The sequence below is a fragment of the Cystoisospora suis genome, assembly GCF_002600585.1.
Source record: "Cystoisospora suis strain Wien I chromosome Unknown contig_5862, whole genome shotgun sequence".
In the NCBI taxonomy this organism is placed as follows: domain Eukaryota; phylum Apicomplexa; class Conoidasida; order Eucoccidiorida; family Sarcocystidae; genus Cystoisospora; species Cystoisospora suis.
Window position 1 is genome coordinate 1 of NW_027158651.1, and position 11,891 is coordinate 11,891.

Below are 11,891 nucleotides of genomic sequence, written 5' to 3' on the forward strand. Positions count from 1 at the left end.
TCTGCAGAAGCGAATGTGACTCTTCTTCTCCTACTACGACAATCACAACTCACAGCAGTAACGGCGGTGCTCCCACGTCAGGTGGATCGCCTCTCTTTACGTCTATCATCACTCAAGGTATGAAAGAAAGAAGGATTAGAACCGAGGGAATAGGGGGATGGCTGCTTCGAATAGTAGAAGAAGAAAAAAAAAGCATGAAGAATAGGGGAGGGGAAGTAGCAGTGAAGTCAACTGGAATTATATCTTTGTATGTGTATGACGTAGAAGAAATCTTTTTAGGCATGGATATGTGAAGCCTCTCCGTTGTCTTGGTCTTCTTATGGTGTCTGTACACCGTAGATATCTCTGTGTGTGTGTGTATACATCTTTCGTCCGGGTGGATGGTAATGTATGTCTAGAATGCTCTTCTTCTTCATTCAGAGAAGAGAACTGGGTTCGATCAGGTAGTAGTAGTAGCAGCATAACACATTCGCTTCTGCAGAGTATCCCTTCCCCTATGAAGAAATGATACAAGCATGCATAGCCTCCCTACTACACATCTGCTTCCGGGGCTATATATCATTCTCTCTCGTTCTTCTCACTCTCTCATAATTACAGGGATCTCCCTATCTATCCATATATATAAGTATATGTCTACAGAAAGATAGAGAGGTAGATCCATGTATAGATAGATAGGATGTGCAGATATGTATCTACACGTATATCTCTCTATAGACGTCTGTATGGAGTATTGCATGATGAGGATGTTGAAAGGGAACTCTATTGAAGGAGAAGGAGGTTTCTAGATCATGCATCTTTTCAGTGGAGTCTTCTGCCTCTTTCTCTGTTGACTCGAGAGGGAATAAGATCATCTGATCTTGCACGTATTCCCTCATCGTCAAGTTTTCTATCTTTGGTAGGGGTTTATGTCTCAAACTCTTCTCGTTCCTTCACTCCTTTCGTCAGGGGGGAGAAGAAGTCGGAAGTAACAAGCCGACCGATGTAGGTCATGCAAATGTATATACATTTTTATGTAGATGCATATACAGATCATATCTACTCCTGCCGGTACCTACCTGTCATCTTTCTCTTTCTTCTTCTTGCTTTCTCTGTTGAACTCTTCTCTCTCACAGCTCTCATCCCGTCGTTCCCCCTCTCCTTCTCTTCTTTTTCTCTCCTCTTTCTTCTTCGTGAAATAATAAGCAACACCCGTATATGACACATACGTAAAAGTGAAGAGAAATGTGTCTCTATATAGAAAGATACATATCTATATCTGTATGCATATGTGTATACATCAACATCTTGAGCGAGCGAGAGAGAGGGGGATGCTCTCGTCTCTGCTAGAGAGAGAGCTTTTGGTCTTCTTTTCATTCTTCAATTCTCTCGTCTCAATCCGTCCTTCTCTTCTCCTCCTTCTCATTTTATGGATTTCTTTAGGACTACCTGTCATCCCAGCTACCCGAGAGACGCACTATATACGAGAATTCGTGTTCGTTTGTCGAGTCATCCTCGAACGACAGAAGCAGCAGCTAAGCCACCAGCAGCAGCAGAAGGCTCTTCAGCCTCCTCAGCATTTCTCTCCTTCTACTTCTCCCCCTTCTTCTGCTATGATATCATCAAAATCTTCATCTTCTTGTGTGTCGCACTCTCGTCTTCTTCAAGAAGGAGACCGAGGCGCCGCTCTTGCTCCCTCTTCTCTTGTAGGCAGTGATGGTGCGGGTATCTCTTCTTCTTCTTTATCAGTCAAATTGAATCGAGATGTCGCATGCAAAGAAAAGACTCTTCTAGGAGAAGGTCTTCTTCTGCCTTCAGCGCCCGGGGGTTCCTCGGCGTCGTCCTTGAAAGGGGGTGGAGAAGAAGAAGAAGAGAAAAGAAGGAGAGAACAAGGCAAGAGGGAAGAAAGTGAGGTACAGGAACTAGTCAGTAAAACGACAATAGGAACAGCGGCAACACGAGGAGGAGGAGGTGGAGGTGGAGGGGTCTCTTCTTCTTCTTCCTCTTCTTCTCTTCCTAGTGTCGCAACGTCGGGGAGCCTAGGGGGAGGAGGAGGAGGAGCGACGTGTCTTACACTTCCCGTGGAACTTCGAGTGCCCTATGTGGAGTGTAGAAACAAACTCGGCGTCTTCAAAGATGGGTGAGGAGCAGGCAACCCTTCCTTCCCAAAACAATACTATATATACATATATATCTATATACATACTACAGGAGTCATAGCTGTCTATCTATCTATCTAGATATCTATTTATCGAAACAGGTAGATAGATACATATTCATACATATATGTTAATAGACAGAAGGTCGATGTATGTGTGTGCTTGTATGGATATAGCTCGAGTTTCGATCTGTGAAAGGTCTAGTGTCGTGACACCTGTTTTGGGGCCTTCTCTTTCGTTATTATAGACGCATAGATTCGCATAAAGACATTCTCCAGAGCTCTTCTTCTTCTCTCCCTCTCCTCTTGCTTCTTTTCTCTCTCTCTCTCTTTCGGACTCGTGAGACATCTCGTCTTCTCGCCACGTTCTTCGAGAGCTTTTCTAATTAACTAACTGCATGAACACCTTCGTTCTGCCCCCTCATCTCTTCCATACATATCTCGAGTCTGATACTTTTCTTCCTTTTCTTCCTCTTCTTCTTTTCGTGAGAATCTCCAGTTTTCCTTTCGTCTCTGACCAACATGAGTCTTGGAGAGAAGAGCGACAAAAGAGTAGGAAAGACAGGAGTGAGAGAGGGCAATTTGGTGGTACAGAGAAGAGGCTCGCACCTTTCTTTCTCCTTTCCTCTTCTCTCCCTAGCTACCTTAGCTAGCTTGTCAAGAGAGAGACGTGTATCGAAGGAAGAGGAATAGATAGGCTTCGTAATGCTGTGTTCGGGAGATGAGAATCGACGCTCCTCGTCTTTTTGTAGCTTCGATTGTCCTTGTGTTTCTCGGCGCGTCCTATTTGTATCGATCTGTTTCATCTCTTTCCTTCTTTCATCTTCTTAGGATTTCTATTCTTATTGATGGAGATACTCTTTTCCTCTCGCGACGTCAAAAAGCGTTCACGTCTTCTCCAGTCCACACCCATGCGATCTTCTCTCCCTCTTTCTTCGAAGAACTTCTCTCTTCCTCTTCTTCTTCTTTCTCTCGATCTTCACGACATGAAACACAGGGCGGGGGAGGAACAACGTCTACTTCCTTTCCGATTCTTTCTTTCTGTGATTTAGCTGATCGTCTTGTGCAGATAGCAGAGAAGAAGACCTCGTCAAAGAGACGATCGCCGCCGCATCGCTTACTAGACACCGATGTCTACACGGAGCTAGGGTGGCAACAGCATCTCATTGATGGAGCGCTAGCTGTGAAGTGGTACGCCTGGCGAGCTCAAGCCATTGAAAAGCTCCAAGGAACAGAAGGGGAAAGAGAGAGAAGAAAAGACGTTCCAACGACAGGCGGAGCTAAAGCAACAGGAAGTGGAAATAGCGGAGAGAAGAAGAGTGTAGAACGACGGGGAGATCGAGGAGGGAGGATAGGCCAACAAGGAGAAGAAGAAGAAGAGAGTGAAGGGTTGGGTGGTACAGGAGATGAGAATGCATGGCTACGGCACGAAGTTGTAAGTAGTCTATCTTCTTCTTCTTCGTCTTCTTCTTTTTTCTCTTCTTCTTACATAAACCAGCCCAACATATGTATAGACAAGATAGATGAAATACGCCTCAAGTCGTACGATAGTGATGAGACGAGAGACATTCACTTCAGGTCTAAGAGGGTCTGGGATCTATCTTTGATCTATCTCTCTTCAATCTACCTATCTTTAACCCACCTATCTCCAACCTATCTATCTTTAATCTATCTATCTTTCTTCAATCTGCCTATCTTTAATCTATCTAGGATGGAAGCATGGAATCTTACAGAATCGTACGTAATTTCTCGATCTTATGACACCTGAAGGTTTCCACAGACCTACGTATGTATGTGTACGTACAGTAGATCCGTATAGAGAGATGCAGCATGCAGATCTCTGTATGTGTCTCTACTGTCGAAGTAGGCGAGAGGTTCTCCGATGATGGATGGAGTGCCCGTCTGAAACGAGCGGTTTGAAGCTGCCCTTATTGAGAAATGTCTGGATAGCCTAAAGGTGCTATACCTAACAGGTGATAGGGATAGAGGTGGATCTCCCTCTCTCCTGTAGACGTGTCTGTGTAGACTTCCGTCTTTTCTGACGTGTGACTTTACCCATGAGCTGAATATATTCACACTCGCGGTGGATGGTGCAACGAGAACCCTCTATAAACATCTCCCATCGAACACTATCTTCCCTATTCATATATATATAGATATAGATATATCTGCAGCCTGCTACTATTCCTATGTCGTATACGCGTGTATATGTGCATACATACGGAATATATATATATATATATAGAACGTCCTTCTCGCATGTACCCTCCCGGAGTACATGATCTTTGTGGTTTTTCCTAGGAATCTCTCTTTTCTTTCTTGCTCTTTCTCTATCTGCCCTGTGTGTCTCCGTTTCGACAGCTTCTTCATCCATGTCCGGTCCAGCCGTCTTCTTCAGATGGAGGTTTTTGCTCTCCTTCTTTTATTTCTTCTTCTACTTCATCTGTCTTCGAATCTTACTGCCGTCGTGCTCCTGTTGGACGCGCAGTGTATGTACACCTGAGACTTGTTAACCCTCTACAGCTACGTGTGGAATGTAAGAATGTCCGGCTCTATGGATCTATTGAAACTTCAGTGAGGGCTCAGCCATCCTATCAATCTTCTTCGTGCACCCCCGCAAGAAGCTACCAAGGAGAAGAAATAGAAAAAGAAAGAAGAGATGAGATTCCCTCCAGAAAGGAAGCAAATCTTGAAGATCTTAGGAGAGAAGATGGACAAGACGATCAAGAAAGATCCCGTGGGACAGAGAAAGGAGAGAAGAAAGTTACGTCTCTCCATCATCAGAAAGATTCATCGATCTCTTCTCCATCTTCTTCTTCTTCTCGTGGGTCTTTAAGAAATGTGTCTTTTCCTGTTTTGTCAAAGGTCATCCTCGAACCCCATGCTTCGGTTCTTCTAACGCTCTTGGCTATACCTCATGTCCCTGGAAAGCTCACCATCAAGGGTAAGGAAGCTAGCTAAGAGCCGACAAAAGTAGACACGTGTCTACTTTCTGTCTCCAATGTATCTAGTTAGCCATGTTTCTGTAGCAGTTCAAAGGAGGAGGTGCGTGAACAGAATTACCTAGCTTCTTTGAGGAGGAGAAACAAAGAAAGAAGTAAAAGAAAGCAAAGGAGAGAAAGAGAGTCGATGATGAAAGTTGCATTCACTGCGAAGGCTTTTGTGTAGAATTCAAAATTACTTCTCTCTGTAAGCTCAAAAGTCCGAGGAGGTCATGTATTGCCTCGTGTATCTGTACATCCATCTATCTATTTATCTATCTATCTAGATTTATGTCTACTGTGTCTAGCGAAGGTGTATAAGATAGAAAAATAGGCTTGAAGCGTACCCCCTAGATGTAGCGTTGTGTGTGTATAGATATGTCTACGTAGATATGCTGTCACCATAGATCTATCTCTTCGTATAGGATAGTACGTACATATGTCTGCTTTTCGGCTTATCTATGAGGCCTTTAGTTGTCCTCTCTTTATCCATCCGCTCCCCCGGTCGTCTACTCTTTCTCTTCTTCCTAAACAGATCAAGGATACATAGATCAAAGAGAGATAGATCAAGGAGAGATTGGAGGGAGAGACACTAGAGACAGCCTCAAGATAGATCAAAGACAAATCAAAGACAGGCAAATGCGCCCCTCTGTCCTTACCTCAATGCCTGCCTATGATGTAACCCTTCCCTTCATTCCTGTAGAGTTCATTCATTTATTCTTCTTCATTCTCTTTCTTATCTCTCTCTTCTTCTTCTCTTTTCTTTTGGTGCAGGTGTTTCTCTAGATCTCTTCGGTTTTATACGCCTGTGCCAGCCTTTCTGTGTACATGGAGAGATTCGATCAGAGAGGAAGTGCAACCTCCGTCATAGCCATATTCCTTCTGAAGAAGAAGAGGCTTCTTCCTATTACAATAGCTTAAGACTCGAGAGTGATCCTTTCAAAGATTCTCTTCTCTCTTCTTCTTCTGCTAGAACGGCGACTGCCTCCTTATCTACCACGACGAGCACGAAGGGAGTAGAGACAGGTGTCTCTTCTTCTTTATCGAGTGGGAGAGAAAGAGGAAGTGATGGAGATCTCATACAGAATGACGCATTTTCGGCTTATATTCAGTCAAGAGGGGGAGAAGATGGTGGCGGTGTATGTACACCCGGAGGGGGAGGGGGGATGGTGATGATGGGGGATCATCGGAGAGAGGAAGATTTTTTACGAGATGGCTTATCAGACAAAAGTGTTGAATTACCTCTCAATTATATCTTTCAGAAGGAAAACTTTAAACTCTTTCCTACTGGGACTCCTACTCAGGTAAACAAAGAGAAATGGAGAGAGAATCTTGGCGCGACTCTGATCGAGTGGTGTATGTACACCGGGGGTTACATGCATGCATACCTACTTCTACATATTCATATCCTTACATCGATATGGGACATGAAGATGATGATGAGGTGGTGTATATACACCTGCGGTATAAGAGAGAGAGGAGACAGAGACGTGGATAGGAGAGGAGGAGGAGGAGGAAGAAGAAGAAGAAAGGACGGACCAAGCTCAAACGATTCTCTTCTTCTTGTCAAATGTCTACGTAGCTCTCGGAGCTAGTTCATCTTTCCATCATAGAGCTTCTCTTTTCCACTTACTTTCTTTCTTTCAGCTCGTTTCTCTCTTACGCCTATTCCTCTCGTATCGTTCATTATATACGTAGATATATGTTTATATATCTATATATATATATATATATATATAGATATGATACGCTACAAGGATAGAAACTGGCTCACACATATATCTGTAGTGTATGTCTAGACATGTGTGTCTCTATCTGTTGATTGATCTCTCCACAGACAGTTGCATGCATGTACATACATGATGCATCGAGTCGTAAGTTTACACCTCTCCGATCCTCTTTGATGAATCAAGTGTCTCCCGTAGTGAGAGAGACATATAGTCATGTATACCTCTATGTCTACATATATATGTGTATGTATATATTCATATATAGATACATCTGTATACTATTGTGTGGGTAGGCTGCATAGAGACGAGTATCATATGTGTGTATTGTATGGAACGAGGCTGTATAGCTAGGATAGAAGTGCAGGCTTGTATCGCCCCGTCTCTCTCTCTGGACAGATTGTAGATCGATAGATGAGTCAAAGATAGGTAGATGAGAGACAGATAGATAGATAGATGTGTATATGTACCTAGAAGAGTCATCGGAAGGGGGTGCTGTCGCTGTATGTTGTTTGATGCTCCCCTTGACTGTACGCGGGGCTTGTGCTAGTAGTAGTAGTGAGAATCTCTTCTTTCTGCTTTCTTCTTGTCTTTACGTGCAAAGGTTCTTTCTTGGGAAGAAGGTGATGATGAAGAGGATTTTCTTCTTCTTCTTTTTCCTCTCCTTGTTTTGTTCTTTCCCTTCTTCCTGTTGGTGTCTATTTGCATGTGGAGTTCCTGCTCTTCTTCCCCTGAGACTCATTTCTTTTCTTTTCTTCTTGGTCTTCTTCTCCTTCTCCCTTCTTTTCTTTTTCAGGTGATCAGGTGGAGATTTCGACAGCGCGCTTTACAGACGCATCATCGAGATCTCCGACTCGAGCTCACCATCGACGATGAGCTCCCGATTGTCTCTTCTTTCTTTCTCAACTGGCCTCCTTCTCCTCTCTGTGGATTCTCTTCTTCCTCGTCTTTTGTCGACTCCGAAGAAGGAGGCGAGGACGAAGAAGAAGAAGAACTTAGAGCCATCTTATCAGATCGGCATCAACCTGGAGAAGATGAGAACGGGGAAAAGAAAATGCGGGACGTCTTTCCGGAAGAACCTTTTCATTCAAATGATACCTTCGCTAAATCGCCCTCTTCTTCGATCATCGAGCCTTATCTTCATTCTTATATTCGAGATCTGCATCTTTCTACAAAGAACTCTTCTTCTCTATCTCCTTGTAGAACCCATTCATGTAACCTAACTAACGCAGTCTCCTCACCTATCACGTCGTCTTCTTCTTCCTACACATGTCAAGGTATTCATTCTCTACATACATCCACACCTACCTCTTCCCCGCCTATCGCTTCTTCTTCTTCTTCATCTTCTTCTTCCTCTTCTTCTCCTTATTACTCCAATAGACCTAAGGAAGAGGAGAAATCTTCTCATGACCGCCGTCGGGTGCTTCCTCTCTTAATGGGAGAACAACGTACTTCTCTTCTCCTTCTATCGAATCTGTCTCCTACGAGATCTATCTCCAAACTTTCTATCGCCTTAACACCTTCAACTCTTGTACGTGTTAAAAGGGCTTGTCTCTTGATGGAGAAGAAAGAAGATGAGGAAGCATCTCTCCCTTCTTCTACTTCTCTTCAAGGAAGCACCGATGATCCGAGTAGCCGGGGTTGTCCTCTTAGCATTGACGATGCAAACAAGGAGACTTCGCTAGCTGCGGGTCTCTATCCTCGAGACACTAGGCATCTCCATTCTTCTCCTTCTGTCTCTTCTGAGAAGAAAAAGAAACATCTATCAGAATCCCCAACTTCCTCTGTCTCTTCATCTCTTGTCGTTGTTCCTCTCGAGATAAAGGTGATTGAAGCAGAAGAAGATGAAGGTGACGGCTCTTTATCGTCGCCTTCTTTCTCTTCTTCTTCTTCTACCCAAAGAGGAGCTACTGAAGGAAATGATAGAACATCCTCTAGAGGCACCTCTCTTCAAATCGTAGAAATTATGAGGAGAAGAAAGTCTTCTTCTTCTTCGGAAATGCGTGAGAATGATAGTCAAGGTACGACGTGTCGAAGAGAGAAAGAAGAAGAAAAGATAGAAGAAAAGCCGAATGGAGATGTCCTAATAGAAGCAACAAGCTCCTCGTATAGATCATCTCTCATCCCACATAGTCAGAAAGAGACTGAAGGGTCAGTAGAGAAGAACAGCACCTCTCTTTCTACTCGTCCTCGAGAGAAAGAAGAAGATGAAGATGAAGAGACCAATGAAGAGAAAGAAGAAACGGAAAAGATGCTTTACAACACTCATAAGACTGCATGCGACTCTTCTTCTTCTTCTCTTAGTTCTTTTCAAGAAAGCTATCATTCGGTGCTTATGCCTCCTCGTACAAGCCTCCAGCTAACTCTCTCTATTAACGCCTGGTCGCCTGGAATACATCGAGTGCGCTTCTGTGTCAAAGCTGTGGGAGCAGATGAAGAAGAAGAAGAAAGAGAAAGAGAGGAAAGAGAAGAAAGAAGATCCTATGTGAAGATCTTTGATCAAGAAGACGAAGAGGAGAAGAAGCAGCACGAAAAGACAGGCAAGGACGGGGGAGCAGTAAGGAAAGGTTACTTCGCTTCCTCTGAAGGCGCAGGAGAGAAAGAGAAGAAGAAAGAAAAGAACAAAACTTTGTGGAGAGCGATTGAGAAGCTTCTAATCATCAAGCCATCCATACGTCTATCTATTCAACCGGTGAGAAAAGAAAGAAAGGCCTAGAAGGAGAGAGACCGAGAGAGATATATATATACAAGCGTATATCTCATATAGGAACTACGTAGAGAGAGAGGCGGTCTATATACATGAAGCTCTTTCTCTCTGTGTTGACACTTTGATGGTATGGATCAAGAGGTAGGATAGCTATTCTTCTTCTCTTCCTTTCCCAAAAAAGAAGGATAAGAATCCACCTGAACAGAGGAAAGCGTTACATAGCAACATATACAAATGTATCTATACCTAAAGATGTTGATGGAAGTCTCCCTCTACTTCACCTCTGTATCTGTCGGTAAGTCATTCTCTATCATTGAATGTAGCGCGCTTCCCCTACTTTTCTTTCTTTCCCTCTCTTTCTTTGTTTCTCTCTCTCTTTCCTTCTCCTCTCTTTCTTTCCTTCTCTTTCGTCTGCCTCTTTCTTTCTCAGTATTCTCTTTATCAGTCGTGTTTTGTATTTCCTCCTACACGGCTTTCTTTCTTTCCTTCATTCTTCCCCTCCTCTGTCTTCTTTCTTTCTTTCTTCCTTCAGCGGCTATCATGGAGATATTCATCTACAGGGCATCTCCGTCATCTCTTTCTTTGTCATATCTGGAATCTTACACGCCACACTTACAAGATCGATCAACTTCTCGCTATTCTCCCCCCCGCTCATCTTGTACCTCCAGGGACTTCGCACTCTCTCGACGTCTATTCTTCTTCTTCTTTCTCTGATACGGCTAAGAAAGCTTCTCCTTCGATCGAGTCAGAGAAAGAAGAAGCCCCAAAAGCTCTACAAGGAGATATGGCTGATAGAGGAGATGATGGAGCTAGCTACAGATCGCCCTACTATACTAGAGCCGTAGGTGATGGAGTCGACGGACGGTGTCTAAGTAGACACAGCCGGTATAGACTGGGAGCTTGGATTGTCCCTTTAACACCTCTTCAGACAGAATGCGAAGACGAGGATAGCGAGAACAAGAAGAAAAGTGAGGAGACCGTTTTGCAGCCTTATGCTTCTCTTCAACTCTTATGTGCCGCAGGAGATTCGGTTAGGCTGAAAAGTGAGAAAAAGAGGAAGGGTGGAGATGAAGAAGGAAGGAGGAGGGACAGGAAAAGTCTGTATGAGAGAGAAGAAGTCAATGATTGGATTACCGGAGATGATCTTCTTGAAGCATCGGCACAGTCATGGTATGTATACACCATAAGCAGTAGTCATCTCTAAACATAAAAATATTCTCCCCTAGGTGTAGATGTATATGTATAAGTATATATATAGAGAGAGAAGATTATCTAGATGTATGTAAGTCTACGTAAGTGGATAGATAGATAGATAGATAAATAGATGGCAGTAGGAGGTCTAGTGTTTCGTTGTTTGTCCTTCTGTTTGGGTTCGGGTGTATGTACATCATCGTGAGAATGCATGCATCCTCCCTAGTGTTGTTTTCACTGGCGACTCTTTGCTGACCCAAGAGGAGAAAGTTTAGCCGTTCATGAAAGATTTCTTTCTGTGACTATCTTTCTTGCCTTGAAGCTGTTGCTGTCCTTTTTCCATCTCTCTCCCACTTCTTTCTTCTCTCTCCTTCTTGTGCCTATCTCTCTCTCTCCTATACCTCTCGAAACCTTCTCTATTTCTCTAGCTATCGGTCTCTGTCTCCTCTCAAAGCATCTCATACAACTTTTCTCCTTCTCTCTCTGTTCTCCTCCTCTTCTCATCATTGTCTGATCTCTCTCTGTCTTCCCATGACCAACTCTTCTTCCTTCTCTGTCTCTACACCTATTCTCTTTCTCGCCCTCTCTCTCTCTTCTTTCTTTCTTTCTTTCTTTCTTTCGTCAGGTCACACATCCACTTCCGACTTCGGTGGCGCTTACTCTCTCATGGGCCTTTCTCTTCTTCTTCTCTTGATAGACGTAAGCCAACTGCAGGCCTAGGCTCTATTTTCCCCCCGCAGCGATCTCTTCCCTCTCTCAAAGCGACACAGGAGACTGGCGATAGCAACATAATGATGACGGCCAAGATGATGAGAGCGGGAAGAGAGAAAGAGAAGGAAAAAGAAGAAGAAGAAGAAAAAGACGAAGAAGAAGAAGAAGAACATGGCGGTGGCGGTGCCTTTGATGGGATAGGAAAGAGAGCACCAGGAGGAAGAAGAAGAATAGAATATGCAGACGCTTTTGGCTATGTTAGAGCTGAAAGACCGGTAAGAAAGTCTCTCCCTTTCCTTCATTCACATCACCTATGTACATAGGAAGAGATAGATTAAAGATAGATAGATAGATAGATAAAGATAGATAGATAGATTAAAGATAGATAGATAGATAGATTAAAGATAGATAGATAGATAGATAGATTAAAGATAGATCGA

General features: G+C 43.5%; 1 protein-coding gene across 1 annotated transcript; it reads left to right on the forward strand.

Annotated features, from left to right (window-relative positions):
• The first annotated feature begins 14 nt into the window (after positions 1-14).
• Positions 15-11,777, forward strand: CSUI_009664 (er-trafficking trapp i complex 85 kda subunit). The gene is made up of 8 exons (XM_068069776.1): positions 15-117; positions 1,420-2,116; positions 2,966-3,569; positions 4,496-5,078; positions 5,890-6,419; positions 7,639-9,534; positions 10,082-10,719; positions 11,366-11,777. The coding sequence occupies exons 2-8, from the start codon at positions 1,590-1,592 to the stop codon at positions 11,772-11,774; spliced, it is 5,187 nt and encodes a 1,728-aa protein (XP_067918248.1). The 5' UTR covers positions 15-117; positions 1,420-1,589; the 3' UTR covers positions 11,775-11,777.
• The last annotated feature ends 114 nt before the right edge of the window (positions 11,778-11,891 follow it).

What these genes read in the sequence shown, in the direction of transcription:
- CSUI_009664 (XM_068069776.1), top strand. Translation starts at nt 1,590, where the DNA reads ATGATATCATCAAAATCTTCATCTTCTTGTGTGTCGCACTCTCGTCTT. An exon ending in TGGAAAGCTCACCATCAAGG is followed by an intron (nt 5,079 to 5,889) that starts GTAAGGAAGCTA and finishes CTTTTGGTGCAG; the next exon opens with GTGTTTCTCTAGATCTCTTC. An exon ending in CTACTGGGACTCCTACTCAG is followed by an intron (nt 6,420 to 7,638) that starts GTAAACAAAGAG and finishes TTTCTTTTTCAG; the next exon opens with GTGATCAGGTGGAGATTTCG.